Genomic DNA, 27,064 nt, shown 5'->3' with positions numbered 1-27,064 from the left:
CTTGGGCTGCTTTTCATTTCATGCCTGGGGTTCTCATAAGAGCAGCAATATGGAAATCCTACACCTAGGGGACTTTTGTTTCTTTCTTCCACGGCAGAACTTTCCCACAGCCCCCCAGTCCAGCAAGCACCCTAAAACCCCCCACCCCATCAAAAGCAGGAGATGGGAGAGTGAGCCCGCCATTGTGCCTTCCACCCACGATTTAGAGATTCTTGTCCATGAGAGACTTATCACGCACTGTGTGCCTTTGGCACCCGCATCACCTTTGAGCATTTCTGCCTGGCTGTGGGCTCTCCCAGCGTCTTGGCCCACAGGCTCTCATTTATGTCCAGACTGTCCTCCTCCAACAGACCAGGAAAATACTGAGCTCCAAGGATCCCAAGGGAAAGAGAGATGAAGGTAAAACTTTCTCAGGTTGAAAGGAAGGCCAGTTTCTCCAGACAGCCCCTGCTCTTCATGAGTTGCCAAGAGCATCACTATGAAATGCTGGGGATGTTTAGAGAGTTGGAACAGCACACGAGGTGGAGAACTGATTGGGGGAAGACACTGACCGAGGTGGGCCTGAGACCCTCGCCCCTTAAGGGGGCCTAGTATAAAATCACCCTGATTCTACTTTAGAGTTGTCCCCTTTCTTTTTAAAAAAATTTAAAAAAAATATTTATTTCAGAGAGAGAGAGATACAGAGCATGAGTGGGGAAGGGGCAGAGAGAGAGGGAGACAGAGAATCTGAAGCAGGCTCCAGGCTATGAGCTGTCAGCACAGAGCCCAACGTGGGGCTTGAACTCACAAACTGTGAGCTGGATGAAGTTGGATGCCCAACCGACTGAGCCACCCAGGCGTCCTTAGAGCCGTCTGCTTTCTAACGCCCTGTACCGGAGGGCCTGGGGCTTTGGTTTCTCTCAGCCCCCTGACTCCTGGCATCCTGCACCACTTCTGCGTTGGCCTTCTTGGGATACCTTGGCTGCTCTTGTTGAGGCTCAGCCCCCCGAAAGGCTGATGGTCTCATGATCATTCAGTTTATTCAACAAACCTTTACTAAGCGCCTCCCTGGACCGGACAGTGTCAGGTGTCAGGAGCAGGACTGACCCTCTTCAGAAGGAGACCTTACGATGGGAAAGGAAGGGCACCTGCTCCCTGCCTTAGTGGCAGGAGGAGGTCCAATAAAGAGGCCTTGGCTTTAGTGTGATGAAGACGGGCTCCACTTGATCTTAGCCAAAAGGCTGAGAAGCGATGATGAAGATGGGCTCTGAACATGAAGTTGGATTGACCTGGGGTTCAGATCCTGACCCCACCACTTACTGCCGGTGGGAGCATTAGCACGGGGTGGCCCCTTGCCGAGACTCAATTTCCTCATCAGTAAAAAAACAGAGGGCATGACATTTACTGTATTATATATAAGGTCTGTCCGGCTTCGCCGAGCATATGTCTGGCTCATGGTGTTGACTGTCTATCCTAGCTGGACGCCAGGATTGCTCTGAGGGCGGGCGTCTATATTTTCCTTGCCTGGAGTTTCACTTCTGAGCTTTCCTTCCAAGCAGCCACGCCTAGCAGCCAAGGTAGAGAGGCAGTTCCACGACTTAGTATTTTTTCTGACTTGGCGGGGGTAGGGGAAGTTGGGTGTAGGGGAGCCACCATCAGCAAGCAATGCATGGGTGCTCTCTTGAGTGCATGGGCTTCAAGTAACTCCATTTTCCATCAGCCACACTTCTTCCTTAGGACATTCCTTGTGGTACGAACCCCTTCCAAACCCACCTTAATTCCCCTCCAAGATGGAGAGAGACAGATCCTGCGTAGCCTTGTCACTTATTATTATTTACTTATTATTATTTACTTCAACTTTGAATATAATGCTGTTCCATTAGGTGGGAGATTCTCAACCTTGGCCATGCATTGGAATGACTTGGGGGGCATATGGATGTGTGGTCTGACCTCCAGCAATCCTGACTTAGTTGGTCTGGGAGATGGCCTGGTGTTGGGGTATTAGAAAGCCCTCCAAGTGATTCCAGGGTGCAGCCGGCGTTGAGGGCAAGGCAGCTGGAAGTTCAGGGAGCTCAGGGCAGCTCTGTCGTCACCCTGAGCAGTAGCCGATCTCTGAACTGTAATTAAAAAAAATTTTTTTAATGTTTTTATTTATTTTTGAGAGAGCAAAAGACAGTGTGAGCAGGGGAGGGTCAGAGAGAGAGGGAGACACAGAACCGGAAACAGGCTCCAGGCTCTGAGCTAGCTGTCAGCACAGAGCCCAACGCAGGGCTCGAACCCATGAACTGTGAGATCATGACCTGAGCTGAAGCCGGACGCTTAACTGACTGAGCCACCCAGGTGCCCCTGAACAGTACTTTTTGACTATTCCTCAGCTCTGGCTTTTTTCTCTCCTTTAATTTCAAACATCTGCACTGAATTTTGTTTTATTTATTTTATTATTTTTTTGTTTTTTTATATAATAGTTTATTATCAAATTGGTTTCCATATAACACCCAGTGCTTCTCCCTGCACTGAATTTTAAATTTCAGTTACCATAGCTCTAATTTCAAAGAGTTAGGCTTTTTTGTTCTCTGTTCCTCTTTCATAACATTGTTTCAAGATTGCAGTTCTCATCCTCAAGGTTATTAAAAAGCATACACGCATGCACATATATGTTAATAGGTTGTCATAAATTCTGCCTTGTTTCATGTTCCCCCACTGTCCTCTTCACCAATTTGTTGGCTTGTTTTGTTTTGTCTCTGTTTGCGATGCTGGACGCTTCTCTCAAACGTCTGGTGATCCTTCTGCTTATATTTGAAGACATGATACTAAAAAGCTGATAGAAAGTGCTGCGCGTACGGCCGGTTTGCAAACTGGCTTTTTTTTTAAAGTTTATTTATTTTGAGAGAGACGAAGAGAAAGAGAGAATCCCAAGCAGGCTTCCACAGTCAGTGCAGAGCCCAGTGTGGGGCTCAAACCATGAACTGTAAGATCATGACCTGAGCTGAAATCGAGTCAGAGGCCCAAATGACTAAACCATCCAGGTGCCCCCAGGAATTGCGTTTCTAACATGTTCCTGAGAGACCCTGGTGCTGCTGGTCTGGAGGCCATGTGTTGAGAATCCCTGGTATACTTTATTACAATAATAATTATTTTAGTTTTTTTGGGGTGAGGATTAAGTGGGCACCAGTGCCTGGTGCTTGTATAGATTCGATAAATGTGGGTTATGATGTTGGAGGCTGGCCCAGCGTGTCTCATTCCATTTGGTTGGTATTGCCATTGTACCTCCTCCCATCTGATGCTACTCCCTAAATAGTTCATCCAGACAAAGGAACTGGAATTTATGGTTGGTGCAGGAATTCAAACTAAGAGATGATTTAATTGAACCCTTTCAATTTGCATGAGGAAATGGAAACCAAGAGAGGCAAAGCAATTTCCCCAAGGTCACACAGCAAACTAGAAGGTAGCATCTCTATTGTTTTTTTTTTTTTTTTAATTCTCAAGAATTCTTCTTTTTATCTGAAGACCTTTTAAGACAACATGGTCGGGGTGCCTGGGTGGCTCAGTCGGTTGAGCATCTGACTTTGGCTCAGGTCACTATTTCATGGTTCTTGGGTTCGAGTCCTGCGTCGGTCTCTGTGCTGATAGCTCAGAGCCTGGAGCCTGCTTCAGATTCTGTATCTCTCTCTCTCTCTCTCTGACCCTCCCCTGCGCACACTGTCTCTCTCTGTCTCTCAAAAATTAAAAAAAAAAAACAACAAAAAAACCCCAAAAACATGGTCAACCTTGTTTCTTGCATTCCTTCCATAGACTGAAGCCGTTCTTGCCTATTTATATGTGCATATTGTAGCCAGGTCACCAGCCCTATGTAGCATCTCTATCTTGAGTTCTCTTAAGCAACAGATTTTTGGGGAACAGGCTGCCAGGCATTTTCCCTTCCCTGCCCTTTGACCAACACTTTCAGAAATATGTGAAAGAAAAGGACAAGTACTTACACCCCAGTATTATATTGAGAAGATTAATGAATATATAGTGGTCATATAACACCCACAGATTAAACATGAAGTGTGTGAGGCCACGGGTATTGCACACAGGACAGAAAAGTGCTGGTCTTGCCCATAGCTTCCCTAAGGAATGCACAAGCCTCCTCTAATTGGAGCCACCTGCACCAGTCCCCTGGTTCAGGTCATGCCAGGGCTGCAGGTGCCACTTCTCAAAGGAGAGGATTCACGCTGCGTCCCGTCTCTGAGGTCCTGGCACTGCAGAAAGTGAAAAGACAGCCTGTTCCAGCCTGTCCACCCCTGTCCTTTCAAATGACAGTCATCGAACTCTGGACATCTCTGGGCCAGTGATGAATAAAGGGAGGATCCAGAGATGGTCAAGATAGAGCGTCTGCCCCATCGGGGTGTTCCTGATACCAATCTCTTCTCCCAAGAGTGGGATCCTCAGGTCTTTCTTAGCAGCATCCGGCTGAAAAGATGCCCCTGATTCTTAGCTTGCTTTCTGTGTCTTGAGTTTGTTCTCTCCTCCCTGATATCACTTCTGCTCTTAGGTTGGGAGATGGTGCAGGTTTAGAAGCCTCTGAGCTTCTGTCCCCCAGTTCCTTGAGTTTAAAGCACTGCCAGTATCGGGGAAGCTTCTGGAACCCACGCATTTCCTCCTTAAGGGGCAGGCCTCTTCCCCCAGGGAATGCTTTCATTAAAAGGAAGAGTGGCTGCCCCACAGAACTGTGGCCTTTCTCAGGGCCTGAGCCAGCGGGGGCGCAGTGGCCGCTGGCGGCATGGGGGCCAGGTGCTGTGGTGTCTTGGCAGCCCTGCCCTGGTAATGAGGGCCCAGGCACAGAGCTGGTCCTTTGAAGATGTGTCCTGAAGCTCTCCCCTGGTGATCAATGATAGAAGCCCAGAGTCCTGCTCTAGCCAAATGACTGGCTTGGCCTCTTTTATGGGGAAAGGAACTCATTATTGGAAACCAAATTATAAATTAATTAGCAGCTTCCTCTGGGGCTGTGTATAAACATCAACACCACCCCATGGTGACTTTCTAGCATGAACCCCCTCATTCCAGGGGTATAAAAAGGCCCGAGCAGGATGGGGTCTGTAGACATTGGCAATCCAGGTAGCTGTGCCTGCGAAGGGACCTCCCCGACATGACGTCCAGCTGCGCACCAATTTCCATCAAGAGCTGTCTGCGGCCCCCCTCTGTCTGCTCCAGCAGCATGAGCTGTCGGCCTGAGCTGTGTCTGGGTTACATCTGCCAGCCCATGACATGCGTGCCTTCTGTCTGCACGCCGACCACCTACCGGCCAGCCAGCTGCCTCTCCAAGACCTACCTATCCAGCTCCTGCTGGCCCAGCAGCTGCCGGCCAGCCAGTGGTATCTCCAGCTCCATGGGCACCAGCAGCTGGTACTCTGAAGGGACCTTCAACGGCAACGAGAAGGAGACCATGCAGTTCCTGAATGACCGCCTGGCCAGCTACCTGGAGAAGGTGCGCCAGCTGGAGCGGGAGAACGCGGAGCTGGAGGGCAAGATCCAAGAGGCCTGCCAATCTCCAGTGCCCACCATGTGTCCTGACTACCAGTCTTATTTCAGGACCATCGAGGAGCTCCAGCAGAAGGTGAGGACAGCAGTGAATGGACTCACCGGGAAGGCAACCAGAAGGGCTGGTTTTCCAGATTTGAATCTCTTTAGATTATTAAGCCTCATTCAGGAGAAAGAGATTTCCCTAGGGCATAGGATTGTCTCATAATTTGAGTGTTCAGCTAGAGCCCTTATCTTGGAAAGAGATCTAGGATCTAGACTCAGTTCTACCACTGCATGGCTTTAGGGGGGGGATTTTCCCTTCCCCAAGCCTCAGTGTCCCCATCTGTAACCTGGTTGCAGTAATGGTTCTTACCTAAGGGGTCTGTCAAGAGGAGTCCATGAGTTGCTGCAGGTGAAGTGTTTAACATGACCTGGTGCATGGCGAGTTTTCAGTAAATGGTAGCGTTTGTTAAGGATCTACCTGTCCCAGGAATGACTTTAGTCTTGACAACATTCTCTCCTTCCACATTGTTCACTGCAACCAAAGCAGGGTGTTTGGATTTAGGAAGACCTAGGCGCTTAAAAAACAAACCCCATGTTCTCTGAGAACCAGAAGTACACCAATATCCCCCAGAGTTCCAGGGAAAGGGGCTTCTGCAGGGATGGCCACCAGGCTGCTGAGTGCCATTGGCTACTGGCTTCTCCTTTGGTCTCTTTTTCCTTCTTATCCTGAACGAACCCCCTCTTGTGCCTTGGCCCCCAGGTTCTGTGCACCAAGGCAGAGAACGCCAGGATGGTCGTGCATATTGATAATGCCAAGCTGGCTGCGGATGACTTTAGGACCAAGTGAGTCTGGTCCGGGGACCGTGGGGGTGCCCCCTCTCCCCCACTCCCCACACCTCTTTGGGGGCAGCTCTCCACTAGTTTCAGAGAGGGCTGGAAAAGCGCCAGCAGCTCTGGGTCTTCCCTGAGTGTTGCAGTCAGTTTCAGCCCTCAGTTGCTGACGCTGTCCCTGGGCAGGTACGAGACAGAGCTGGCTATGCGGCAGCTGGTGGAGGCTGACACCAACGGCCTGCGCAGGATCCTGGACGAGCTGACGCTGTGCAAGGCCGACCTGGAGGCCCAGGTGGAGTCCCTGAAGGAGGAGCTGCTGTGCCTCAAGAAGAACCACGAGGAGGTGAGCCCTGAAGTCAAGCTGACGTGGCCCCCAGAGCGGGAAGCACTTGAGGTTTTGGGCTGGATAGACTCGGGGTGAAATTCCCAGGCTTGCTGTGTGCTGTTTCTGTGAGTTGCACAATTCACAGAACCCTTCTGAGCCTCCTCATCTGTAACACAGAGCAGCGCTTTGACATGGGGCTACTGCAAGCATTCAGTGAGGTCATGTGTGTGAGACACCTGTCGCTCGGTCCCTGACCAGAAATGCGAGCCACCTTCTCCTCCACGTTTCTTGGTCTCAGGTGACTAACAGATGCTTATGGTGGCTGTGTGTGCTTTTCTCACGAGAGCCACTTTCTGGAGGCAGAGTGGTGCCTGAGGGCCAGAGGGGGTTGTGTTCCGGAACCCACATGGAAAGGCCTGTCCCTCTCTGCTCTGCCGCTGCAGCTGACCTGCATCTCTTCCAAGGGAGAGTCAACTGCAGTGCTTTTTTTTCTGTCCCCATCCTGCCCTTCTTACTTACTCTTGTCTGCATATAATATACTGAATCCAAAATCCACAGCTCAACCCTTTATTTTCTGACTTTCCCCGCATCTCCAGCAGGTCTGCGAAGGGAGATTCCTCCACCCTGGGCACCTGGGTGCCGCAAAGGCCACCGGAGCTCTGGTGCCCCCTGCCCCTTCTCTGACTTGACTCTCAACCTCTTGAGCTGGGATTTGAAAGAGCAAGTGCCTCTGAATCCTGGCTGGGTTTTCTTAGGCTAAAATGCAAAGAAACAAATCAGTCACCACGTACTCACTGGGTGCCCCAAGGTACCTGACTCATCCTGCTTAAATCAGAGAACTGGGAACCACACCAAGAGGCCACTAATGAGGCATTATCGCCCACTCTGGCAGCCTCCAGACAACTTTCTCTTTGGCAGCCAAACCTGGAGAGGCGCCTGCTCTCTCACTCAGGCCTTGAACCAAGCACCGCCGGGCTCCTGCTGTCCTCCCTCCCAGATGAATACAGGGGTTTCCCATTTTAGCCCAAGGAGAGCAGATAGACCCTGTGGAAGACCACAGGGCTGCTGCAGAGCCGACGGCAATCCTCCAAGGGCCCCTCCTCCACGGACATCTTAGCATCTTTCGTTCCATCATTGTGTCTCCCTGAGGTGGCGAGTGGGATCACGTGACCTCACACTTGTACCTTTTCAGGAAGTCAGTGCCCTGCGGTGCCAGCTGGGGGACCGCCTTAATATTGAGGTCGACGCTGCACCACCTGTGGACCTGAACAGGATGCTGCAGGAGATGCGGTGTCAGTATGAGACGGTGGTGGAGACCAACCTCAGGGACGTGGAGGAATGGTTCAACATGCAGGTGGGCCTCTCACAGGTGGGCTGGTCCTCCTCAGGGTCCCCGAGAAGGCACTCCTGCCCTTCTCCTGTCTCCCCCCTTGCAGATGGAGGAGCTCAACCAGCAGGTGGCCACGAGCTCCGAGCAGCTTCAGAGCTACCAGTCAGACATCATCGACCTGAGACGAACGGTCAACACACTGGAGATCGAGCTGCAGGCCCAGCACAGCCTGGTGGGTGCTGCTGGGCGGTCTCTGGATCCCGGGTGGCAATGTGCTTAGGTGGGGGCATCCAGGCAGGGGGAGGAGACCCAGATTCACCCCCATGGACGCTTGCCCAGATGACCTCTCCTAGCTTGAGGTTTCTCCCGAGACCCAGCACAGAGATCAAAGGGGCTTGTCTCAAATTGGACATGGGTTAGGTGGACCCTGTCTAACACAACTCCCCGGGAAGGCTTGGTCTCTGCTTGATCTATACTTCTAAACCCATGCCTCCTACTCGAGTTTTAAAATCACCCCATGCTCAGTTCCTCTCTGGATGAGTGAAATCAGCATCTCTGGAGGTGGGGACTGGGTACAAGGGTTTTTTTAAAGGCACTCATGTGACTTTAAAGTACAACCAGGGCTGGGGTGCCCAGGGAGCTCCATTGGTTAGGTGTCCCACTTCGGCTCAGGTCATGATTTCATGGTTCATGGTTTTGAGCCCCGCTTTGGGCTCTGTGCTGACAGCTAGCTCAGAGCCTGGAGCCTGCTTCAGATTCTGTGTCTCCCTCTCTCTCTGACCCTCCCCTGCTCACTCTGTCTGTCTGTCTCTCTCTCAAAAATAAATGAAACATTAAAAAAAAAGTACAACCAGGGCTGAACCACAGGTCTAGAAAATGCTGTAGGGGAGGAGTCTGGTGAACCTCAGATCCAAAGTCTGAAGCCAGACTGAGGCTGAAGAAGGAATAAGGGATTTAAGGCCATATGGACTTGGGTTCAAATTCTAGTCTGCTACCTACTAGCTGCTTAAGCTTGAACAAGTCGTTCGACCTTTCTGAGCTTCAGTTCCTACAGTGACTTCGGTAGGGAGTGGGTCATTCCCAACCCCAAAACAGACTTGGCTCTTCTTGGTTCTTTCTGAACCAGAATAGGTCTGCTCCTCAGCTATTTTTTCTTTCCTTTTGCCTTAGAGGGACTCTCTGGAAAACACCCTGGTGGAGACCGAGGCGCGCTACAGCTCCCAGCTGGCCCAGATGCAGTGCATGATCACCAACGTGGAGGCCCAGCTGGCCGACATCCGCTGTGACCTGGAGCGGCAGAACCAGGAGTACAAGGTGCTGCTGGATGTCAAGGCCAGGCTGGAGTGTGAGATCAACACGTACCGGGGCCTGCTGGAGAGCGAGGATTGCAAGTGAGTGGGCCCAGCCGAGGCTGTGCACATGGGTGCAAGGTTTGGAGAGGGGTACAGGAAGTAACTGGGCTTACCCATGAGATAGAGCCCTCTAGTGATTAAGAAGCAATTAGGAGGTTGATATGAGGCAAAGAAAGACAGGCAGGTGTTCATGCTGCCATCCCAAACCTGGCCCAGTGGAGGCCACTGTGCTCCTTCCCAAGTCAACAAACTCCCTCCAAGGGCTTCCCATGCACCGGGCGCCACCGGGGATGCAGAGACTAGATGATGACAGGGCATCCGCTCTCAGGCTGTTTCCATCTGGTTAGGGAGACAGACAGGCAGCTGGGGATCATACTTGGGGGAAAGGTTTTTCTGTGTTTGAGAGCTTAACCAGATTGGGCTATGGTGGCAAGGAAGGCAGGAAAGGTCACTGGGGAACCATAAAGGCCATGTCTGGGTGGGGGGAGGACCTGATAGAATTTGCTTAACGGCCTATCTTCCCAATGAGATGGTAATCACCTAGAATTCAGACAGTAGAAATTATTTTTATCTCTTGCCCTTGGCACATAGTACATATTTAATACATGTTTCTCAAGTGAGTTGGTGAAAGCTCAAAGCTGCTCTTCAGGAAGATGGCACAGGAGGTTGCAGGAAGGATGGAGTAGACAGAGGAGGGTCCAGACAGGGAAACCATGCAGGAGGTCCTGCCATTTAAGCAGTGGGAAGGGTCAGAATCTGGGTGGAGCAGGCACTCAGCAGGGTCTGGTGGTCACCTGGATGAAGGACACCTCGGGGCCTGTGGACACCTGCTGCGATGATTACTGTTGTAGACAGTTTCTTTTCTTTCTTTCTTAAAATTTTTTAATGTTTTATTTAGTTGAGAGAGAGAGAGAGACAGAGACAGTGACCGTGACAGAGGGACAGAGAGACAGGGCATGAGCAGAGGAGGGGCAGAGAGAGAGGGAGACACAAAATCTGAAGCAGACTCCAGGCTCTGAGCTGTCAGCAGAGAGCCCGACAGGGGGTTCAAACCCATGAACGTGAGATCCTGAGCTGAAGTCGAACTCAACCAACTGAGCCACCCTGTCGCTCCCTGTAGGTGGTTTCTTATTCTGCATTCAGCTTTGCTTCTCTGTCATTCAGTCTCACCCTCTGGGGCAAGAGTTGCAAACTCAAATGCTTTTCAAGGATCAGGGTGCTAATGCACATGGGTGTCACGAGTCACAGTGGGACTCGGGGGAACCAGAGAGCCATGTCTAGTCTGGTGAGGGTACTGCCTCCGATGAGGGCTGTTTCTACTGTGTGAGAGGCACATTCAGTATTGTTGGATCTTTTGATTGTTCAAGAGAAGTTGGGAATCTGGATGTCTTTTAAATGTTAACTTCTTCTGATTTTTAAATATTTTCAACGAATTAAAAAAGAATACAGTGCTGGCCAAACAAAATATATTTCAGTCTGGATGATCCCCAGGCTGCCTGTCCAGTTTCTGGGCTATTTGGCTCCCATCCACTGTCCAGGCTGTTGTTTCTGGTTTTGAGCCCACACCTGTTGGTCTCTGAGATCATCCTGTCTCCTTTAGCCATGTATTCCCTCTGTTTTAATTACTGAGTTCATCTTATTCAACACATTCTTATTAAGTGCTTGCTTCAGGCCGGTGCGCTTTCATACACGGCTGCTGACCTCACTCTTTATGGGGAGACAGACTGAAACAGGACAATCACACATCACTCGGGGGGGAGGCACATGGTACCTTTGGGGGGGTTTGATGTAGAGAGATCATGGAGGGCTTCAAGGAGGATGTGACAGTTGGGTTGAAGGAGGCTGATCCCCGTCCCGGCCCAAATGGGAGCCACCGAATGAGTGTCATATTTGTGTCTGTAGAAGATCGCTCTGACCATGAAGCTGACAGTGATTGGAGGGGCAAGGGTGGGGCCGCGGAGACCAGTTAGGTCACACAGGCAAAGATGACGGAAGTGGGACTAGGGAAGCCGCGTGGAGAAGGTGAGCAGTGGCTGAGTTTGTGAGGCATCTGGGGGGCGGAACCACCGCACTTGTTACTGACTTAAGCTTTTCTCAAATCCTGCCCCATGTCCCTGTCTTCCGCAGGTTGCCCTGTAACCCGTGCTCCGCACCCTCCTGTCCCCCTTGTGCGCCTTCCCCCAGCGCAGCCCGCACCGTCTGCGTGCCGCGCACCGTCTGCGTGCCTTCCGCGCCCTGTCCTCAGGTCCGCTACTGAAAGTCCCTTAGTGTCGGTGGATCCTGGACAGACTGGAGCTGGGAGGCTGGAGCCTCCTCAGGCGGCGGCGTCTGACCCTCCAGTTCGGTGGCCAGCAAGGAAGCCCTCCAGCTGGGAGGTGGGCTGGGTGCTACAGGCTCTGATCAGCCCCGGGCGACTCGGAAAACTGCCTCTCACTTCCATGGCTAAATCGCTCTCTTGGCTGATGTTTCTGGTTGTCTGTGCGGCTTCAGGAGCATGTGCTCCTAGCAAACCGGCAAATAAAGCCCCCTTCAGTGGCCCCTGCATCTCTCTTTATTTGTCGCTTTGCAGCTGTATTCACCAGCCAGTTCTACTCAGTTGGGCTCAAGGGGAAAATGGCCAAATTCTGCATTTATTTTTGGGCCTCGTCTGTTTCCACAGAGGCTTGGGAGGCATTCACTAGTAAGGCCCGCATGCCATAAGCCACTTAAAGCCAGGCAATTGGTTCAGAGCCAAGTAATAAAAGAATAAAGAGAAGAGGGAGATAATTAATACCAGAAACCTAGGCCAAACTACTGTAATTGAGAAGAATACTGTTATGACCCCACCTCTCCACCTCATTATAGCTATTACAATGGGATCGTTCATTCATTCATTCAAAAAGTCTTCACTAATGGCCTGCTTATTACCCTTGTCCCCAAGACACTTCGTTAGTGCCCCATTTAAATCTTTCAAAAACGTGTGAAAAAAGGTACCATTATTTTCTCTCCTTTGTAAATGAGGACACTGAGAGCCAGAGAGGTTAAGAAACTTGCCCAAGATCATACAACTAGTAAGCAGTGGACCCAGGACTCAGTACAGGCTGTTAGGCCCCAGGGATAAACAAGCAAGTTGTATTCTGAGTCCTCAGATTTGCAAACTACAGCTCTAAGCAGGGGCTACAAAAAAATGCGAGTGATCCCCACTGTCCAGATGCCTATAATTGGCGACAGAGCTGGGGCCCAGTGTGTGTAAATGGTAATAACCATGACTAGCACTTACCGAGCACATACGATGCGCGTGGTACTGTGCGGAGCGCACTGTATAGACCAGCCTTTGCGGCTTTCACAGCCAGCATCATGTCCATTTTAGACACTGAAAACCTAGGAGTGCAGAACAGGTTAGTCAGTTGCCTGAAGTTACGTGCCAGGACCAAGGTTTGAACGCAGGTCCAGCTGTGTCCACTGGAAGCACTCTGCTACATGGCAAATTGCTACTTAGAAAAAGCACACATGGATAAAGGCTGGGAGAAAGTACCAGCCTGGGGTGAGCAGGGAAGGCTTCCTGTGGCTGGTGACCTTGGAGATGGGCCCAAATGTCTACCGAGCAAAAGAGAGGTAGAGGTGCTGGGGCCTGCATGGAAGCCAAGGTCCTGCTCCAGAGGTCTTGAGTGGCCTTGCTGGCTGGAGTGGCGGGTCCCTGTGGATGGCTGGTGGGACGGAAGCTCATGTGGTAGGAAGGTGTCAGACCATCGGGAGGCCTTGGGTATTCCACAAAGAGCCTAGACTCCAACCTGAAGGCAGTGGTAGGGCAGCTGCAGGTTCTGCGCCCAAGGATGGCATGGACGGAGTGGCCTTGTAGAAAGTTTCACTGAGGAGTGTAAAAAGGATGGTCGAGGGGCAGGGACAGAGCTGATAGCTAGTATGTGGAAGAAGCCAATGGGGCCCCAGCTCAAGGTGTGACAGTGGGAGGGAAGAACTAAGGGCTGAGTCTGAGAAGCTCTGCCGAGGACCCGACTTGGCAAGACTGGCCATGGCGGATTGAGAGGAAAGGGCCAGAAGCAGGAATCTTGTACCCCTTTCTGAACCTCAGCCTCCAAACACGCTGTTCTTCCTTAATGAGCTGAGGTGATGTTTCTATTCAAGTCTGCCCTCTGGACTTGCCAAGAAACGGCGAGAAGTGGATTGACTCCTGGAGGCGCCTGGGGCTCTGGGGCTCCCGGGACAGGATCCTGCACGCAGGGTTGGCAGGCAGGGCCGTGAGCCTGACTGGAGACACAAACACACTGCTTAGCCAGCTGTGGCTCCTGAGTGGGGGGGTGGGGGTAGCATCCTGGTGAGCCGGAACGCCAAGGGAGAGCGGCTTCTGGCCATCTGGATATTCTCAGAACTGCGCACAACCCGGCAATCCCTCCTCATTTCAGTCCCTGTGCAAATTTGTCTAGAATGCGCTTAGCTTGATAAACACAATAGACAGCAGAACCAGATCTGTGGTTCTAGAAGCCTAGACCTGTTCCATCCTGTCCAATATGGTAGCGACAAACTGCATGTAGCTATTGAATTTTTAATGAAATAAAATGGAAAGATTCAGGTCCTCAATGTCACTAGCCACATTTCAGGTGCTCAGTACGTACATGTGGCTAGGGATTCTATACCAGAGTGCAGATGTAGAATATTTCCGTTATTCCAGAAAGTTCTATTCGACAGCACTATCCTACTGTCAGAATCATAAGGAGACTTCCAGATGATGCGGCCCAGCCTCTCCCATTTATGGATGGGGAGTCTAAGGCCCAGAGAGTTGGAAAGATGCGCTCACAGACACACAGCCAGCAGGCGGGGATCAAAGTAAGTGACACTGAGCCTAGCGGGTCTCCCTGAACCCTTTGTGTTCTCTCCAAGCACTAAGGTTTATTTTTATTTCAGGCTAATAAATACTTTTCCTTTTGCCTTCTTTCCTGTCCCTAAGAACAGAGACCTTTTCTCTGAGATACCAAAATTCCTTCCCGGGACTATAGTCCCCAGTTAAAAAAAAATAACTGGAAACCACCAAACTCAGAATCTCCTTGTCCTTGGATCATCTGACTCAGTAAGATCACAGACCTCAGGCTGTGGCTAGGAGCAATGACACAGGGACTGTAGACCAGGAAGGAGTTCAGGCCACCTGGGCCCTTTGGGGACCTGTGTGGGCTCCTTTTCCCTCAGAGCACACTGTCCAATCCAATCTGGTCCCTGTTTTCACCCTGTGTGTCATCTGACTTACCAAGACCTGTCTGACAACTGAAATGTCTATTAAATTTTTTTTAATGTTTTTTTAAAAATTTATTTTTGAGAGAGAGAGAGAGAGAGAGAGAGAGAGAGAGAGAGATAGAAAGAGAGAGAGCCAGCAGGGGAGGTCAGAGAGAGAGGGAGACAAAGAATTTGAAGACAGGCTCCAGGCTCTGAGCTAGCTGTCAGCACAGAGCCCGATGTAGGGCTCGAACCCATGAACCATGAGACCATGACCTGAGCCAAAGTCGAACACTTAACCGACTGAGCCACCCAGGCACCCCCTGAAATGCCTATTAAAGCTTTTTATAGGATACCAAGCCCCAAGGTTCAGGCCCAGCGGGGGCTGTCCCCTCTGCTGGCCACGGACGGCCACCTCTGTGTCGGGATGATACTTCCAAGCTAGAGAGGTTGACAGTTGTCCTCCTGGTCCATTTCCACTTTGTGAGGGATGCAGAGCCATGGGTGTAGATGCTGGAAAACATTTCTGCCCATCAGCACCGGGACCTCCTGGAAAGTGGACCCAGTGCTACACGTATGGGGATCCTCAGAGGAAGTCTGTCCTCCTATCAAAGCTTTTGGATTTAATTAACTCCAGTTTATAGGAAATCTTAGGCAGGACCAAGGTAAAGTAATAAAACCTCTGTTGTATTTAATGTTTGGGAGAAACTCCCACAGGTAGCAGGATCCTCCCTGAGTGGGGACTGGAAAGGAAAGAGGATGTGCAGTTCATAAATGAGATTTTCCCTGAGGCAATTGAGGAGACTGGTGGGCCGCCTTGGGTCTGCGTCTCACTGTCCTGGGGCAAGGCCTCCTCGTGGGCGTGGGAGTGAGGGCCCACCTGGCAGAGCTGGGTTCCAGGAAGCTTCCAGAGAGAATCGGACACAGTGACTGGGAGCGTCTCCGGGACAGTTTGTGGACTGAATTACACTGATTGGTACCTGTCCTTTTACATTGGGAAGACTTCTCTGGTATGATAAAAAAAGGTTATGCCGGGTGGTAACTGGGAAGGTCATTAACAATAAAACAATTCTCTTCCCGTGTTTCGTAAATTTTAGCCCATAAGTACGATGATCTCAATTTTGCTAAAGAGAAAATTTCCTAAGATCATTTGCATCCTATCCTTTGGAACAACTGGTCAAGGTAAATTTATTTCCAAAGAGTCCTTCTCCCTTAGCCCTAAATAAGTAACCAAATTACATGGATGAGCTTCTTGCAGTAACAGAAACCATCAGTGAGTTCAGCATCAGAAATCCTGTGCCCGAATCCCAGTTCTGCCACCACACGCCGTGTGATTTCTGCAGGTCTCCTGACCTCTGTGCCCTGAGGGCTCCTTCCCCTTTGGAAAGGGGGGCAATTCTACCTCCTTCACCAAGTCAGTGGGGCAGAATGTGTCTGAACTGTCTGTCGTGATATCCGGCACATTATAAGTGCTCAGTTAATGCCGATTAAAGAAAATCTGCTTTGGCTGGCACACGAGTCCCGTCATGTTCTGACTCCCCCCGTGACTCTGGCAGCTGAGTCACTTTCAGGAGCCATCTGACACCCAAGTTTCGGAAAGAACAGGAGTAGCAGCAGTAGCAACGCCATCACAGCAGCCCCCTCCCCACCCACCCCTACCCGGGCAGCTTTGCTTTTCTCTGAGGTTAAAGAACATCTGGGGGCGCCTCAGTGGCTCAGTCAGTTGGGTGTCTAACTTCAGCTCAGGTCATGATCTCATGGTTCGTGGGTTCGAGCTCCACGTCTGGCTCCATGCCTACAGCTCAGAGCCTGGAGCCTGCTTCAGATTCTGTGTTTCCCTCTCTCTCTGTCCCTTCCCTGCTCACTCTGTCTCTCTCTCTCTGTCTCTCAAAAATAAAATAAACACACACACACACACACACACACACACACACACACAGAGCATCTGGACTGACTGCCGGTCTCAGTCTAAATGCCTTGGTGCAGGGGAGGGTCCAGTATCTGAGGTTCAGTGTCCACTTCGGCAGTCCATCTGGGCAATGCCCTTCCTCTGCCCCAGCGCTCTGGCTCCGGCGCAGGCTAATGGTCTCCCCACGTGCTGTGAGGGAGCCAGTTTTTAGGCCTCATTCGTTGTGTCGTGCAGAGCGGGGTGAGCCAGCTGCAGCTCCCAGCGCACCCAGCTGCTGTCTGTTTCGGTGAATAAACTTGTACTGGACCATGGCCACAGCATCTAGGTCTGCCCGGTGCCCCCATGGTGGGGTGGAACAATTGTAGTGCAAACAGCCTGTATGGCTGGCAAAGCATAAAATATTTACTGTTTGGCCTTTCAGTAGGAAAGGTTTGGTGTAGAAGGAAGAGAATGTGCTGGAGTCAGGAGCCCTGGGCCGCATTCTGGACCCTGTGGCTGACTTGCTCTGTGTCCCCAAGGAGCTCACAGCCCCTCTGGCTGAAGCGGGAAAGAGTTGAAGTCACTTTAAGTTTCCTTTAGTTTCAACACGTTGGCACCCGTATGTTCTACTGTCCTGTCTCTCTGGGGCTCCGGGCTCTCATCCCCTGTGCTTAGTGACCTCTACCTCTTCCAGATGGCTGTTGTGTTTTCAAGGTTGTGCCGCTCCAGGGAGATGCCAGATGGTCACTCAGGGAACAGGACTTAACTTCTCCAAAGAGATGACATGAAACATATCTTTGCAGCAGAAGGCACTGACAAGGAGTGCAGTTAGCCATCTCTTATTTGAGGTGGGGAGCTACTCATGGAGACTGACCGCCTGATGGCGGTTTTGCAGGATAGGATGGGGTCTGGTTACCAGTGGAACCAGCGATGGTCTATCTACTGATCAGCAGCATGGAGGCCCAGCTGGCCAAAGTCCGGGCTGACCTGGAGTGGCAGAACCGGAAGTATCAGGTGCTGCTGGCCATCGAGGCCCAGCTAGAGGGTGAGATCACCACATGCTGGAACCTTCTGGAAAGCAAGGGCTGCAGGTGAGGCTGAGGTGGGCCAGTGTTGGTCGCGTCTCCAGGATGCTGATGCTTGGGTTGTGACAATCCTACGTCACACACCTGCCCAGGGCACTTGAGCTCCTTCCTTCTTGGCCATGGGTGCCCTCCTGTCCTAGCAGACACTTGGCTTTTTGCTTCCTCAGGGTGTCCAACTGCTCTCATGCCTGGCCCTTAATTTTGGTTCTTTCCTTTTAGCCAGTGGCCTTGGGCCATGAGCAGGGTGAGGGAGAAGGAGGAAAATCTGTGGCTGGAATGTTTCTGATGCACTGGGCACTTTGTCTTCCTTCATTGAATCCATACGACATGATAAGGCCTACCTTAATTTTTTTTTAAAGATATGCCACTTCTTTTTAATTAAAAAAATTTGGCTGGACTCCCCTGATCTCTGTCAGGCTTAGTCAATTTTGTGCCATAGCTAAGGGAGTATGTGGGGGTCTAGGGGTCCCATTTTGTAATTTTTTAATGTTTATTTATTTTTAAGAGACAGAGAGACAGAGCGTGAGTAGGAGAAGGGCAGAGAGAGGAGACACAGAATCTGAAGCAGGCTCCAGGCTCTGAGTTGTCAGCACAGAGCCTGATTCAGGGCTGGAACTCACGAACCATGAGATCATGACCTGAGGTGAAGTCGGCCACTCAATGGACTGAGCCACATTTTGTAATTGAGGAAACTGAAGCTCAGAGAATGATGGCAGCAAAAGAACTCATGTGGCAGGGACATATTTGGAGTGTTGTGTGTGGTAAGATCACCTAAGTGTGAACAGAAGACCCGTCCTCTCTGATGAGCCCTGTTTCCTCTCTTCCTATGGATTTCAGCGTTATTTCCCCTGAGACTTAATACAAGGCTATGCAGTTAACGTTACTGTCCTTGTTATTGTAGAGGAAGATATGGGCCCAGAGAACATAATTTGCCCCGGGGCCCAAGCTAGTAAGGCAGGAGGACAGAGACTCCGGCCAAGTCTGTCTTTTCTTAGCAGCTGGGCTTGAGGATGGACTGTCTCTGTGCATCTGGATTGCAGAATGCCTTCAATCCACATGCCGCTCCCTCAGGTGACGCACAAGGGTGTCCTGTGATCTGCACCCCACAAGCCCCGTGCAGTACCTCCTCCTTGAGCCCACCCTGTGTGCCCGAGGTTGCCAGGGTAGCAGCACATCCTGTTCACAGGGCAGTTGGGACCTTCCCGACGGCACACATGAGAGACACAGGAAGCCAGAGACTCCCCCATGGCCAATACCCACCTTACAGATGCCTCCTTTCTGAGGTGGGGCACCCCTGCGGCTTTCCACGACGTCCGCCCGTGTTTTGATGTTCAAGTTCTCTTAGTGGGGCCATGTTTCTTCTGTAGCGCTTAATGAGCTACATCTCTTTTCTGGTTCCTGCCCAATAAATGAAAAGAATAAATTAATAAATGAAGGTACCTATTGAATGTGTCTACTGTTGTCAGGTTACGTCACCGAGTTATAGTGTATTGTACAGCGCACTGGTTGCGGTGTATTTTAAACTATGACTGTGATCCACTGAAGGTCTGTGAAATCATTTTAGTGGATTTTGATCAGCTTGAGAGAGGGCGAGAGAGAGTGAGAGTGAGAGTGAGAGAGAACAGAATAGAAAATAATATGTATGTGTGTCTTGCACATGTGTGGTTGCAAAATGTGCAATGTAATTCTTACTTGGGTGGTGCTCAAGAGTTCAAGCCCATGGTCTGTTCCAGAGCTTGCATTTTCAGTGCGGAAACCAAGGACCAGAAGAACTGACTGACTTGCTTTGGGCCACCCAGCTAGTAAGGGGCAGCCCTGGGAGCAGAGATTGTCCGTCCGGAAACACCCCCTACTTAAATGAAAACACAGCCCTAATCCTGCCTTGTCAGCCCTAGAAGGAGACTCTCCTGGGGTGGGGAAGGGGCCAAATAATTGTGTCCTCACTTCCGGGTTACCTGTCCTCAGGCACTAAGTACCATGGCTAGGACTTGGGAGCATTCTGTCACTCTGATACTGGTCAAGAGTGCATAAGGGACCCCAGATTCCCTGGGGCTGAGTGGAGGATGGGTGGTTGAGAAGGGGTTCAGCTCCCCCTTGATGATAGCAAAAGGGATCTATGGGTTATGAGCCTAGAAGACCCAACTTACAGCCTGCTTGTGGGACACACAGACCTGTCCTAACCTCATGCATGGGTCCCGGAGGAAAGGGATCTTGTCTGAGACCTTCTCCTTCTAGCTCCCATTTCCCTCTGCTGGATGCCGCACCCAGTTCCTGGGGTCCCAGGAGCTCCTTCCCAGACACTAAGCCAAGGAGGATCTGAGCCTTTGAAGTGCTTCTTTCCTTTCTGTGAATGCCCCTCCTCTGCAGGTGAGGGACATATTGGACAGGTCCCCATGTTGCCCAGGGGAGTGGCTCTACTCTCACAGGCTTCAACCACACACCAGATTCAACATTCTGATCCTGACCCACTCTTCATAGGTACCCGAAAAGTATGAGCAGGTAGATTCCTTAGAGTCACCCTCCATCCCACCGCCCCCTCCAACCAGTGGCTGGGTGTTCTTTCTCCCAGACCTCTGATGACTGTGGGGAAGATCTTGTGAACAAACACCTTTCTGATTCTGCCATGACGTGTATGGATACTTCTGCCAAGTGGGATAAATAGCCACTGTACAAAGACAAATGAGTTAGGAGATAACTTGGTTTTTCAGAATGTTTTGGATTTCAGAATTACAGATAAGGTCTAGTGGTCTTGTACTGCTTTATTAGAAGGAGTTTCATTGGCCACAGAATGCTGCTTTCTGGGGTGTGAATCTTTCTGAGTAACTGTCAGGGCAAATTTCATGACCTGCACTTTCCACAGGAGACTATGAAGGCTCTGTTGCTTAGAAACCTTAGTGGAGCCTAAACCTGCACCTGTGTGACTCTGCAGTGCTGGGTTTCACGATTCCACAATGGTTTTCCCATTCTCTCTTTCCTTGCTCTTCTAAGTCACTGCTTCTTAGCCCCGACTGCACACTGGAACCACTTGGGGGAGCTTTAAGAAAGTACTGGCGTCTGAAGAAGAACAAAGAGAGAGGCCTTTTCCTGATTTCCAGCTATACTGTAGAGCTGTAGACACAGAAGCAGTGGCACAAAAACAGACGCATAGACCGATGGAATGGAATCAAGAGAATCAAGAACTAAGCCCATGTATATATAGCCAATTAATAATATTTGACAAGGGAGCCAAGAATTCTCAGTGAGAAAATGATAGTCTCTTCAATAAATGGTGCTGGAAAAATATGGATGTTCAGCCCTATCTGACACCACTCATGGAAAGTAACCTGAAGTAGATTAAAGACCCAAATATAAGACCCAGACTGATAAAACTCATAGAAGAAAATGTGGGGGGAAATGGGTTGTGGCAGTGATTTCTTGGATATGATACATAAAGCACAAGTAACAAAATAAAAAAAAAACAAGTAAGACTACATCAAACTGCAGCATACATTCATGTATTTATGAGCCATTCTGATTCTTAGGTTCTGAAAACACTAAGATTTTTAACACTTTTTAAAAAAAGTTTACTTATTTAGTTTGAGAAAGACAGAGACAGCATGAGCAGGGGGAGGGGCAGAGAGAGAGAGAGGGAGAGAGAATATCCCAAGCAGGCTCTGTGCTGCCAGTGCAGAGCCCAACATGGGGCCTGAACTCATGAAACTGTGAAATCATGACCTGAGCTGAAACCAAGCATCAGATGCTTAACCAACTGAGCCACCCAGGCACCCCATGAAAACCCAGGCTTTTTAAAGGGGGGTGATGGTGATGGTTGGAGACCCTGCAGGGGAAGGGAACTGATATTTATTAAGTGTTTACTCTATGCTAGGCATTATGTTAGGAGTTCTGTCCACCTGGTAGCCTTTACTCTTACTAGTAGCCGTGGGTCTAAATATTATTGTAAGCCTTCATAGGAGAAAGCGAATGCATTTGAAGGTTACATAAGCTGGTTGAGATCGGCTCAGAAATTAAGGTTTGGATATTTTCTAAAAAGCTGTGTACATTGGTCTCTGCCCTCAGTTCCTGGCACAGGGTCCCTAAAGTCCTGTAGTTTCCTAAGTAATATTAACACTAGGAGCATCTTTTGTTCTGATATTTGGTTTTTGATCCTGGTTCCTGACATAGAGTTCCTAAATCCCTTGGGATTTTCTGGGCGAGAGGCATTTCTTTTGTTCCGATGAAGGCACTCCTGATGGGTTCTCGGATGGGGACTGGTCACCACAAAGAGTAAGCTATCATTAGAATCTTGGCATTGTCCACCTCACTCCTCATCCTCTGGGAAGGGGAGAGGGATTGGAGACTGAGTTAGTGATACCTACGTGATAATGCCTCCATAAAAATCCCTGAAGTACAGGATTCAGAGAGTTTTTTGCTTGGTGCATGCATGGAGGTGCAGGGGGCATTGCTCATTCAGAGAGGGCATGAAAGTTCTGCACCCCTCCCCACATATCTTGCCCTATGTGTCTCTTTATCAGGCTATTCATCATGTCCTTTACCATATTCTTGATACTAAATTGGTAAACATGCATGTTTCCCTGAGTTCTGTGAGTCATCCCAGCAAATTATCACACCAAAAGAAGGGGTCATGGGAATGATGATTTATAGCCAGTCATTCAGAAGGACAGGTGACAACTGGGGACTTACAATTGGTATCTGAATGAAGAAGGACAGCCTCGTGAGACTGAGCCCTTACCTTGTGGGATCTGATGCTAAATCCAGGTAGATAGCGTAGGAATTAAATTGAACTGTAGGACACCCAGCTGATGCCACAGGGAATCACTTGGTGTATGGAATAGACAGTTGCAAAGGAAAAGTAGATTCTGCTCTTGGGTTGCAGGGTAATGGGTAGTGGGAAGAAAGATGATCACTTGTCTGAAGACCTCAGAGGGAGTGTGGCACCACCACTGTCAGCCACTGTGGTGCCTTGTCACAAATGTCTCCCCCACTCTAAGGCAGGGACTGTGTCTTTTATAGATGCACTACTAGTGTTTAGAGGATGTCATGGTAGGAGGGAATCAACACTGATTAAATGAATAAACTTTGTGGATTATGGAGCTGTATCTATCTAAGAAACCTGATGGTAAAATCCTATCTAATTTGAATGAAAGTGTGCCTTTTCCATTCATCAAAGCCTCTAGAGTTGCATACCTAGAATAATAGATGATTTATTACTTATTATTATTATTTATTACTCTTCTCTTAAGAGTCTTCCTGAGTTTCTTGACCTACAATTTTCTTTGGCACCATTTCCTAACACCTGGAAGACATGGCAGTATGAGGCTCCACACACAGGAGCTGTCTTCAGTGTTTACATCTGCTGTATTATGTGATGGGCAACGTTCCCATACAGGACACAAATGCTTGGATGCTCCAGGCATCTTCCTGTAGCAGGAGCCATGGCATAGAAAAAGTAGGCTGTGGGTTAGGTGCAATTTCTGGTGCTAGTCTACAGGTCCACACATTTCCCTCCCACTGGTTGAGATACATCCATCTGTAACAACACCATGTTTGAAAATAGCAACCCAAGACCACAGCTCTGCCTTCCCATCTGCAATAGGCTTCCTGCCTCTAGAGACTGGTATTTTAAAAATCAGACACAGTGAGAGAACTGTATGCACACAGTTAAGTGAAGGAGGCCTGAAGGCTTCCATCTCCCATACTCTGTCCTCACTGAATATGGCTCTTGTTTGGTTACCAATGGCCACAGGGACCCTTTTTAAAGGGTTGAGAAGAAAGGCAGTCTTAGATGTGAGGGCAAGGATCCTCACCCCACACTCACCTCCTTTGAGAAAAATGCAAATCAGTGGAACAAAGCAACTTTACAAAGAGACATACAACATCAGTGTCATTATGCGAAACAGCATACTCAGTAGAAGCCCAAGCCAGGACCATGATGAAGCTTCAGTAGAGAGGAGTGTCACCCAGACATAGAAAGGCTCAGCAGTGATGTTATGCAGTAATGAGTGCTGTGTATTTTGAGATGGAAGAAATCATGAGTTTTTAGCTAATGGAATGAATCCAGCCAGAGAATAAAGTCTAAAGATAGAGTCAATTTAGCGGGTCAAAAGAAATGACTTTATAAGTCTAGTTCTCTGGTTTATAGAGAAGCTTGTCGCTATGTGATGAGACAGAGGAGAGTAACAAAGGGGTGTTTGAAGATGTAACCTATGCAGATTGCACCCAGAGGCCTCTGAAGGATGAGATGGGCTGGCCTCATGAGGTCTTCTAATTATGATGTTTATAAAGAGTTATTCATTGATGAGCTCTGAGTAACCCTTAGGACAGAGCTGACCACTAGTTACCTTTTCTGGGAAACCCAATCTGGACAGATGCCTCGGACTTCTGTATTTCTTCTTGATAGAACTTCAATAGCTTATGTTTCATATATACATATCTGGTCCCTATAGAGATGTCTATTCAGCTTTTGCTCAATGCTTAGAGCACTGGAAAACATTGATTTTCACAAAGATTTAGTTATAACCCCCATACTGACTCTGATGACTTAGTTTTTCTCAGTCCTCAGGGACAAGCTATCTCCTGCCACAAATTTTGAGAGAGAACTTTAAGGACCTTTGTACTCAGCAGTTTTGGTTCTCTGATACCAAGAGGTAGTGGGGTATGAGATGTAGTATAATAATTTTGGCAATGGAGATTTCTCCTGGGCGTCTTTCTACATGGTCCTTTGAGAAACTTTGCCCTGTTGCTCTGGTATCCCAACATTTGCATTTTCTGAGACACAAAGAATAATACAGAATGTTAAATTCTTATTTTATCTCTTAACTTCAACTTCTTGTCCAATTTCTAGACCTTATAATCCTTATTAGTTCTGGCAATGACATACTTATTCTTCTATTGGGGGGTGGGCGAGGTGACGAGAACAAGAATGGGTTCTGGAGTCAAAAGAAACTGATACTGACAACAGGTTTTGCCACTTTATAAGGGGGTTGATCTTAGAAAAATGACTTCATATCTCTGGTCTTCAATGTCATATTTTTTTCTTTTGTAAAGTTATGATAAGAATATCCACCTTATAGGATGGTAGGAAGGATTAAACAATATTGTTGACAAATCCCCTAACACATATACAAGGGCTCAGTAAAGAACTTTGGAATCATGAAAATAAGGCAACAAAAACCCCCATACTGACTCTGATAACTCCAATGTTCATTGAGTCTCACAGCCTTGGAATTCAAAAAGATTATTGTTCATTTTTGTTTGTTTCTAGGTTAATTGAGCTTATCTTTCCTGATCCAGATCAGGCAAGATTCAGGACCACCCTTATGCTGATGATCTTCTCAGACAATCTATTTAAAACATCCATGGCTACCTAAGTGTGGGTTGCTTTCTGATGGACAGGAACTATGCCAGGCTCAACTAACTGTATGTCAGGTGCATGGCATAGTGCCTGGCACATAGGATGTGCTAGGAGATGCATGTTGAACAAACAGACTTATCAAAGTCATATTGCCCCCAAAGTGAGTTTGAAAGGCAAAGAGAAGTAGGAAGAAATGTGAACTTTTTGATAACCCAAACTCATAACATCTATCAGCAAGAATGAGGCTCTTCCCTGGATAGAGAAGGCTGGTTTAGTCTTAACCCAAGGGAGCACCATTGTGGTGATAGGGCTTTATCCTAGACCAACAGGAAAAGTCATTCCTTCAGTGTGGGCACATCAACTCTAGTCAAGGTATAAACACCTGATGGCTAAAAGGATTTTGTTCTTTGAAAAATAATAAGAGTTTCTGACTTCCCATCAACAGGCAGCCTGATATCAAAGAGCCAGGAGGCACCTCAAATCATCAAATTCCTTTAACGAGGCGAGGAACTCTTAATGGTAAACTCAACAGCTGAGTAACAGGATGACGGTACAAGAGGAGGTAGAGAATCAAGGCACTAAGGTCAAAGCATTGAGCCAACACCCACCTGGGATGGGGTATAAAAGGCCTAGCAGGGAAGGGGGTTGTCACATTCAGTGGCTTGGCCATCCCAGCTGCTCTGAAGCTCCGGTTCTACCTCAGCCCAACACCATGACCTCCTGCTACATCAGCTCATCCCACTGTCTGGGCAGCACCCAGATGCCCGAAGCTGCAAATGTCTGTGGCTCCTCCATTGATGTTGGGGTCCAGCCTGGGGCAGAGGCCAAGGCTGCATCCCTGTGCCTGTCTGCCACCCTGGCACATGCCAACCGAATGCGTGTGGGGGCAACCCCTCTGGGCCGACCCAGCCTCTGTGTGCCCTACAGCTGCCAAACTGCTTGCCCCTTGCCAGGGACCCGTGACATTCCTGGAAACATTGGAGTGTGTTGGAACTACGGGGAAGGTGCCCCGAATGGCCATGAGAAGGTGACCATGCAGTTCCTGAATGACCGCCTGGCCAACTATCTGGAGAAGGTGCGCCAGCTAGAGCGGGAGAACGCGGAGCTGGAGACCAAGATCCGAGAGTCAAGCAAATGCCATGAGTCCACTGTGTGTCCAGACTATCAGTCCTACTTCCGGACGATTGAGGAGCTCCAGCAGAAGGTAGGTCTGAAGTAGCCTGGGGTATGCTGGGTCTGAGGAAGGTGGAAGGGCATGGACGGCAAAAGGCCACTGAAGGCTCAAGGGGCTTTGTGTTCTTGGGTTCTCTTGAGAATGAGTACAGATGCTACCCACAGCGTTGGAGCCCAGAGTACGATGTTTTGTGTATGAACAGTCTTCCTGGTTTTCCTCAGATCCTGTGCAGCAAGGCTGAGAATACCAGGCTGATAATCCAAGTTGACAATGCCAAGCTGGCTGCTGATGACTTCAGAATCAAGTAAGTAGGGCTAGAAGAGGGCCCAGAGTAACCCCTTCCTGTAGCTTAAGTCCCAATGGCCAGATACTTAATTGACTGAATTACTGGCCTGTTTCTTCTTTCTTAAATTCTCCAAATTAAAAATATGTATTACAAACAAAACTAATAGAAGTTGAATGAGAAAAAAACAACCCCATCAAATATGTATGGTATAGCCTAGAGTTATTCCTCCTTCATGTATTTCCCTAAAATGGAATATAAGGCTGCCTGAATTCACTAATCAGGAGCAGAATAAGGAGATTTCAGGAATACACTGAGCAAGGACAGTCACTGAATTTCATATGGAAGTTAGAGGAACCATTTTCAGGTGGGTCAGGGCCCAGATTTGCCTATGGGATCCTCAAGTACCAGACATTTCTACCAAAGGTCAGAGATAGAGAAGTAGCCCAACACAAGAAATAAGGGAACAAATCATTGATCAGGTACCTGGATGTTGCTTAACCTAGTGGTGTGAGTCTTGTACTGGACCCTGAGATACATGATCTTATGCAAGCTAGTTAATTTTTTGGAACCACAGTTTATTCAATGCACAAGGGTAAAAATGATACCTACTATGAATACCTTACTAGACCATGAGCCTATTGAATAGAGGAGGTGGGTCTAATTCATCTCTGAGGCCAGTGCTAGCACAGCGAGCAAATGAGGATCCCAATAGGTGAAGAAAATGGAACTCAGGGGCAGCTGAGAGGGGCTGTCCTT

At 49.1% G+C, this 27,064-nt stretch overlaps 3 protein-coding genes across 4 annotated transcripts in view; 2 read left to right on the top strand and 1 right to left on the bottom strand.

Moving 5' to 3' along the window:
• The window catches only part of LOC115282624 (keratin, type I cuticular Ha5-like), a 6,534-nt gene extending 1,791 nt beyond the window's left edge, over positions 1–4,743 (bottom strand). The window contains exons 1-2 of the mRNA XM_029928747.1: positions 4,708–4,743; positions 2,542–2,560 (exon numbers count right to left, since the gene is read on the bottom strand). Coding sequence (XP_029784607.1) covers positions 2,542–2,560; positions 4,708–4,743 — 55 coding nt within the window. The remainder of the gene's footprint in view (positions 1–2,541; positions 2,561–4,707) is intronic.
• The window catches only part of LOC115281919 (keratin, type I cuticular Ha2-like), a 15,726-nt gene extending 3,970 nt beyond the window's left edge, over positions 1–11,756 (top strand). Inside the window, exons 1-7 of one of the 2 annotated variants that reach the window (XM_029927636.1) lie at positions 5,108–5,575; positions 6,245–6,327; positions 6,502–6,658; positions 7,833–7,994; positions 8,077–8,202; positions 9,141–9,361; positions 11,450–11,756. In XM_029927636.1, the coding sequence (XP_029783496.1) occupies positions 5,108–5,575; positions 6,245–6,327; positions 6,502–6,658; positions 7,833–7,994; positions 8,077–8,202; positions 9,141–9,361; positions 11,450–11,579 (1,347 nt within the window). In that variant the 3' untranslated portion in view covers positions 11,580–11,756. Of the gene's footprint in view, positions 1–5,107; positions 5,576–6,244; positions 6,328–6,501; positions 6,659–7,832; positions 7,995–8,076; positions 8,203–9,140; positions 9,362–11,449 lie in introns of those variants that run through there. The other variant, XM_029927635.1, reaches the window with a different exon arrangement.
• A 13,804-nt stretch (positions 11,757–25,560) lies between these two features.
• The window catches only part of LOC115281622 (keratin, type I cuticular Ha8-like), a 3,040-nt gene continuing 1,536 nt past the window's right edge, over positions 25,561–27,064 (top strand). Inside the window, exons 1-3 of the mRNA XM_029927038.1 lie at positions 25,561–26,052; positions 26,244–26,326; positions 26,998–27,011. Of these exons, the coding sequence (XP_029782898.1) occupies positions 25,561–26,052; positions 26,244–26,326; positions 26,998–27,011 (589 nt within the window). The remainder of the gene's footprint in view (positions 26,053–26,243; positions 26,327–26,997; positions 27,012–27,064) is intronic.

The sequence above is a fragment of the Suricata suricatta genome, chromosome 17, assembly GCF_006229205.1.
Source record: "Suricata suricatta isolate VVHF042 chromosome 17, meerkat_22Aug2017_6uvM2_HiC, whole genome shotgun sequence".
NCBI lineage: Eukaryota > Metazoa > Chordata > Mammalia > Carnivora > Herpestidae > Suricata > Suricata suricatta.
This window is presented reverse-complemented; position numbering and strand designations above follow the sequence as displayed.